Below are 6,819 nucleotides of genomic sequence, written 5' to 3' on the forward strand. Positions count from 1 at the left end.
TTTATAATATTGAACCTAGAAATATGAAGTTAAGTATGTTCAGCCCGAAGTAAGTGATTTGAAAGAAGAGTTTTTGATACCGACTTTTTTTAACACACCATGGTGAAGGGTATATAATAGGGATGCCAATCCCGAAATCCCGATCCCGAAAATCCCGGGATTTTTCGGGATTGACAAATCCCGAATCCCGGGATTACTTAAAAAAAATCCCGGGATTTTTCGGGATTACAAAATCCCGAATCCCGGGATTTCTATAAAAATCCCGGGATTTTTACAGCATGTTTCACTTTAAAATAAATCAACGTAAACATTGTGTGCCTTTTTCAAATCGACAAAAAATCGATTCTTCCACTTTTTAATAGTGTGATTCCAATAATTTTTTAATTTAACATATTAGAAATTAATAAAAATATGTGGATTTCCCGTATTCACCCTGTTTTACACAAGACGGTTACAAATTATTCAACATTTTTTATTGCTATATATGAAATACCCTGTTAAAGTTATAAACAACAATGAGGAAAAAATAAATAAGTGCAACTTTGTTATAATTAATTTTACCTGTGAAAAAGTTATTTGGGAAAAGTTTTGAATTAATTTGAATTTGTAACATTAATGAAAGAGAATGAGTTTTGAAAATCACAAAACTAAAGGTGCCAACAAAAGTTCGGTGTGGTATTATTTTTTAACTGATACTACTGGCATTTCAAGAGCAAAATGTAAAATTTGTAATAAAATTTTAAAAACGAATGGAGGTTCTACAAAAGGACTTCTAACACATTTGGGGGTAAGTTTTGAAAATAATTTATAACACAGTGTTATAAAATATAATGAAGTGATGCTATTTTTCTTATAGGTGCTAATGAGTACAAGTCTGTTTTTTTAAGATTAACAAACACTCCCCAAATATCCATCATTGTACAGCACAAAGATTCCATCAAATTTCTAAATGCAATGTGAAAATCTTGATGGATATATTTCCTTCAATATTGTCACTATAGACTAGACTATAGACTAGACTACAGACTAGACTATAGACCAGACTATAGACTAGACTATAGACTAGACTATAGACTATACTATAGACTAGACTATATATCAGACTATAGACTAGATTATAGACTAGACTATAGACTAGACTATAGACTCGAATATAGACTAGAATATAGACTAGACTATAGACTAGACTCTAGACTAGAATATAGACTAGACTATAGACTAGGCTATAGAATAGACTATAGAATAGACTATAGACTAGACTATAGTCTACACTATATACTACACTATAGACTAGACTATAGACTAGACTAGAGCACCGTGTATTTCAATTTATCCTTAAATATTGGTTTACTTTTCTAGATCCACAGTATAAAACTACAAAAAGATATCACAGACGAACCTCAAGCTAAGATATTAAAAAATACAAATTTTACTGTTTTACAAGAGGATTCACTTGGCGCTTCTATTGCACGTATGACGGCTGTTGATGGTTTTCCCTTTTCGGTTTTCATAACATCTTCAGAACTTCGAAAATCGTTAATATCCCGCGGTTTTGATGTTCCAAAGTCAAAGGAGACTATTAAGGCAAGATTTATGGACTACTACTTAAAATGCAAAAATAAAATGAAAGACGAAATAATTAGAATAAAAGGCAATAATTTAAAATTTAGTCTGACGTTTGATGAATGGACATCTACATCCAACAAACGTTTTATAAATATAATTTTGCGTTCATCAGACAATTATTTTAATCTTGGGCTGGTTAGATTAAAAAAATCAGCCACGGCGGTAGTTTGTATCCAGTATTTAGAACAGCGTTTAAGTGATTTTGGAGTGTCATTGTCAAATGATATTGTAGGCTTTACAACAGACGGGGCTTCCACAATGAAAAAAATTGGCAAAATAATTGCCCCAAAGCAACAATTATGCATAGCCCATGGGTTGCACCTTGCATTAGTAGATATATTGTACAAGTCAAATGACTTCCCATGCGAAAATGAATTATCGTCTTCAGATGAAGATGAAGAATTTGACTCTTTTACAATTTTAAAAGGAGATATCAAAAGCGACCTTACCGAAAAATTCAATATAAAAACGCTAATTGAAAAAGTTAGAAAAATTTCAAAAATATTTAGAAAGTCACCCACTAAGAATGAAATTTTACAAAAATATGTAAAAGAAATGAAAGGAAAAGAACTAAAATTAATGTTGGATTGTCAAACTAGGTGGAACACTTTGTTTGACATGTGTCAACGATTTATGGAACTGGAAATACCAATTAAAAAGGCCTTAATTGATCTAAAATCTCATCAAATATGTGATGAGGAATTTCAGTTGCTTAAGCAAATTGTTCTGATTTTAAATCCAGTTAAAGTTACAGTTGAAGCTCTTTGCCGCAGGGATATGAATTTATGTAAAGCCGACGCTGCTCTATCCTTTATGCTTAATGAAATATCGAAAATTGATTGCAAGTTAAGTGATGAACTAATAAAATCTCTTCTTAAAAGAATAAAGGAAAGAAGGACTATCTACTCAACACTTCTCAATTTTTTAAAAAATCCAAAATTGAATTCCGAATTTGATAACAGTACAGATCTGTTCGTTATTAAAAATGAATTGAAAAAGTTAATTGGAAATTTTAGAACAGATGAACAATCCAATAATTCATCTACGAATGATTCTGATTCCGATTTATCCTTTATGGATGAAGCAAATGAGGATCCAAATATATCAATAGTAAAAAAATTGAATAGTGCACTGGAAAAATGCAAAAGCCCGACAAAAAATCCAAATGTCCTCAATGATATCGATTCTAATATAGAAAAAGAAGTCGATTTATTCGTTTCAGGAGGTGACAGAGGAATGTACCTACAATCTGCATACAACAATTTACTCACTGTTTTACCTACAAGCGTTGATTGTGAACGTTGTTTTTCCTCAGCTGCATATATTGGGAACAAAATTCGGTCTAGGCTGTCTGACGACACTCTAGATGCCCTTATATTTTTAAGAAGCTTTTTAAAAAAGGAACATTAAAAGAAATTATTTAGAAGACGTATGTCCGATTTCACCAACTTTAACTGGTTCCAGTTAAAACAATTTTTGTATGAAAAATGTCAAAATAACTTTCGGTTAAAAAATAACTAGATATGGTGAAATGATTTATATTACTATCTATAATATTCTCATATTTTAAAAAATTTGTAAAAGAAAATTTCTATACATAATTACTTATAAAACAACACATTTTCAATACTAATGGACAATTTTTGTTATTAAAAATCATATTTATATTAAATATGAATAAATTACTTTTTTTATTAATACAATGAATTAGTTTTTGTTTTGTTATTAAAATTTATTACTGAAATAAATTGTTTTTAATTAAAATTTTTTTTGGATTTACTTAAAAAAATTGTATCAAACTAAAATTTTGTTATATTAAAATTTTTGTTATCAAAAATTCATATTTTTATTAAATATGAATAAAACACTTATTTCTTCTATTAATACTATGAATTAGTTTCAGTTTTGTTATTAAAATTTATTTTTGAAATAAATTGTTTTTAATTAAAATGTTTGTATTTTAAATTTAAATTTTTACTGTGAAACAAAATTCCTAAAAATCCCGAAATCCCGGGATCCCGAAATATCCCGGGATCCCGAAAAATCCCGGGATCCCGGGATTGCAATTTTCAAAATCCCGAATCCCGGGATTTACAAAAGCCAGTCCCGTTTGGCATCCCTAGTATATAAGATTCGGCACAGCCGAATATAGAACTCTTACTTGTTATTTAGTTTTTTTGTTTTTTATACTTTTTGTTTTGCTACAATTTGTTATTGTTAATAATTGCATAAACAAAAACGACAATTTATTTGATTTATTTTTAATATTCAAACTTATTTAGAGCATGTGGAGAGGACATTGAAACACTGTAGCACTTTCTTTGTCGAAGTTATATCCAAGTATCATGGAAGTGATTTTTATTCCCTAAATAACATTCCTGACTAACACTGATTAGAAGATTCTTATGCCGGAAGTCCACACTATGCGTCTTCACGTCAAAGCATTACGCGATTTTCATACCTCATTCACGTTCTACGCTTCAGGTTACATGCGATATAGAATGTCAAAATCAGATACAATGTTCGTTCGCCGCTTGTGACGCTTATAAAAAGTAGAATGTATATATACTTTAAGCATTGTACGCGTCAAGGCATTCTACGCTTTTGTGTTTGTAACTTTCAGCATACAAATACATTGGTTCTATTTTTTGACCAAGTGTAGAATGCGTGGTCTGGACCTCCAGATTTAGGAATTACGTTCAGGAAACTGAGTTTCTGAACACTGAAAAATAATTCATTCAATTCCTTTTTTTTCATAATAAGGAGCGCACAACAGGCCCGATAGTGCCCTAGGTGTATTTCCTCGGATATAATGTAGTGTACATCATCCTTTTAACCTAACCTAACCTAATCACAATATGACTTATAAATCTATTTCAAAATTTCTATTAAACTTTTCAACCAAAGATATTAGTGCTTTACCCACTAATTTCAACATCCTTTAGCTTGTGGTCTTAACGAAGAGGGGAGAAAAAGAAGTTACATTTGAAAATTATCGTTTATTATCTTATACTCTTGACTTTCTTCATGCAACAAATTAAGTTTAACCATTTAAAATTAAAGTAATAATACTAAACTAGTACAAAACTAAAGCTATAGCAAGTATATGAAAACTTTTAACTTACCTGTAGTTGATGCCGTCGCAAGTTTCTTTTGATAAATAACTCAACAATTTTCTTTTATACTATTTACAACAAATGCAATTCATGCAACAACAATAAAAACTTAATGAAAATAACAAAAAAAAAGCAAAAAAAACAAAACTAAATTATAGAAAAACGGGTTATATAAATGTAAAGGTATTGAAGTGCAAACAAAGTTTTCCCACCACAACTAAATAAACATATATACAAACACATGCATACACATTTATATACAACACTTTGTTGGAAGCTGAATAAAAACTGAAATGTAATACACAACGACAGGGATCATGACTTATGTATATATGAAAACTATATAGTATAATACAATCCACTTCTTACGTTAAAGCCAATACAATATAAAATAAACTACGTATTTTTTTTTTTTTTTTTTTTTTTTTGTTGCCACCACCACAAAAGAAACAACAATAACAAACTGTTAAATAGAATTTTACCATTTAAAGTTAGAGTTCTGATTGCTTTAGTTATTTACTTTTTTTACCCTAAAAGTGTAAAGTGTTGCATTTTAACATCAACTGTTTGCAATTGATGCTTAATTGAGTTTAAAATAAGCCAAAAGCATAGAAAACCACATTGAAATACTTGCTTGCATCACCTTAAAACTCACAAATACTTCGAAATACTACACAATAGAGGTTTTGCCACCACAAAAGGTAATTTAAAAGTTTTAACACAGAGAGTCTTAATCGGTTTAAATATATAAGAGCCTTGTATATATTTAGGATTTTCTTAAGAGCAAATGTACATAATAAAAAAAAGCAATTTAAAGAAATCGTAGTATATGTATATTATTGCTTTATTATAAATAAATCCAGTTTAAGAAACACAACCTTTCCAAATAAACGTTTAGATATGCGGTCTATTAAAGAGAACATTTAGTTACAGAACAATGGTAATGAATTATGCGCCTTTAGGTGTTTTTCTGGAAGGGAACTTGTTTGGGAGCTAAGACCAGTTATGAATGGGAGCTATGAGCAATTATGGACCGATCTATAAAAACCTTTCACAGTAATATTTGTATGCATATGAGCAATACTTAAAATACAAATTTTATATCTATATCTTAATTAAGTAATGAGATGTGCGCGTTTAAGTGATTTTCAGGAGGGGACCTTGTATGGGAGCTATGGTACAATAATATTTCTTTATGTGAGAGCAATACTTGTACCAAATTTTATATGGATATTTTATTTTGCTAATGAATTATGTACATTTAAGTGATTTTCGGGAGGGCACCTTGTATGGGAGCTATGTCCAATTATGGACCGATCGAAAAAACGCACATACTGTAATATTTGTATGCATATGGGCAATACCTGTACCATGTACAGCTGGGAATCTGTACATTCTGTCCATATTATTTACTTGACTCAGAGAAAAAAATAAATATAAACAAGTAAGAGTTCTACATTAGGCTGTGCCGAATCTTATATACCCTTCACCATGCTGTGTTAAAAACAGTCATTAGGAATATTATTACTAAAAATAAAAAAATAACAATTGTAGCCCATTTTATACGATCTAAATTAATCCGGGCTCTATATGCTTAACTTCATATTTCTAGGTTCAATATTATAGAAATTTTAAAAAGTACCTTTTGAAGAAGGAAAAAGTACCAAAAAGTCCCTTTTTGTAGGTTCTTACTTAGTCAACGCTCTACATGCTAAATTTCATGTTTCTAGGTTCAATATTATAGAAAATACAAAAAGTACATTTTTTAGAAAGAAAAAGTACCAAAAAATCTCTTTTTGCAAGTTCTTACCTAGTCAAGGCCTAACATGCTAAATTTCATGCTTCTAGGTTCAATATTATAGAAATTTCAAAAAGTACCTTTTGAAGAACGAAAAAGTACCAAAAATCCCCTTTTATGTGTTCTAGCCTAATCCTGACTCCACATACTTAATTTCGTGTTTCTAAGTTCAATATTATAGAAATTTCAAAAAGTAGAACGAAAGAGTACCAAAAAGTCCCTTTTTATAGGTTCTTACCTAGTCAAGGTCCTACATGCTAAATTTCATGTTTCTAGGTT

The 6,819-nt window shown here is 29.9% G+C and overlaps 1 protein-coding gene across 3 annotated transcripts; it reads left to right on the forward strand.

Moving 5' to 3' along the window:
- The first annotated feature begins 535 nt into the window (after nucleotides 1-535).
- On the forward strand, nucleotides 536-3,259 carry LOC124420735. Of its 3 annotated transcripts, none has more exons than XM_046954739.1 (3): nucleotides 536-787; nucleotides 857-872; nucleotides 1,360-1,471. In XM_046954739.1, the coding sequence occupies exons 1-3, from the start codon at nucleotides 626-628 to the stop codon at nucleotides 1,407-1,409; spliced, it is 228 nt and encodes a 75-aa protein (XP_046810695.1). In that variant the 5' UTR covers nucleotides 536-625; the 3' UTR covers nucleotides 1,410-1,471. The 3 variants fall into 3 exon arrangements, with proteins under 3 accessions (XP_046810695.1, XP_046810693.1, XP_046810694.1); XM_046954738.1 differs by having other exon boundaries at nucleotides 645-787; nucleotides 1,360-3,259; XM_046954737.1 differs by lacking the exon at nucleotides 857-872 and having other exon boundaries at nucleotides 1,360-3,259.
- The last annotated feature ends 3,560 nt before the right edge of the window (nucleotides 3,260-6,819 follow it).

This window comes from Lucilia cuprina, chromosome 6, assembly GCF_022045245.1.
Source record: "Lucilia cuprina isolate Lc7/37 chromosome 6, ASM2204524v1, whole genome shotgun sequence".
In the NCBI taxonomy this organism is placed as follows: Eukaryota; Metazoa; Arthropoda; class Insecta; order Diptera; family Calliphoridae; genus Lucilia; species Lucilia cuprina.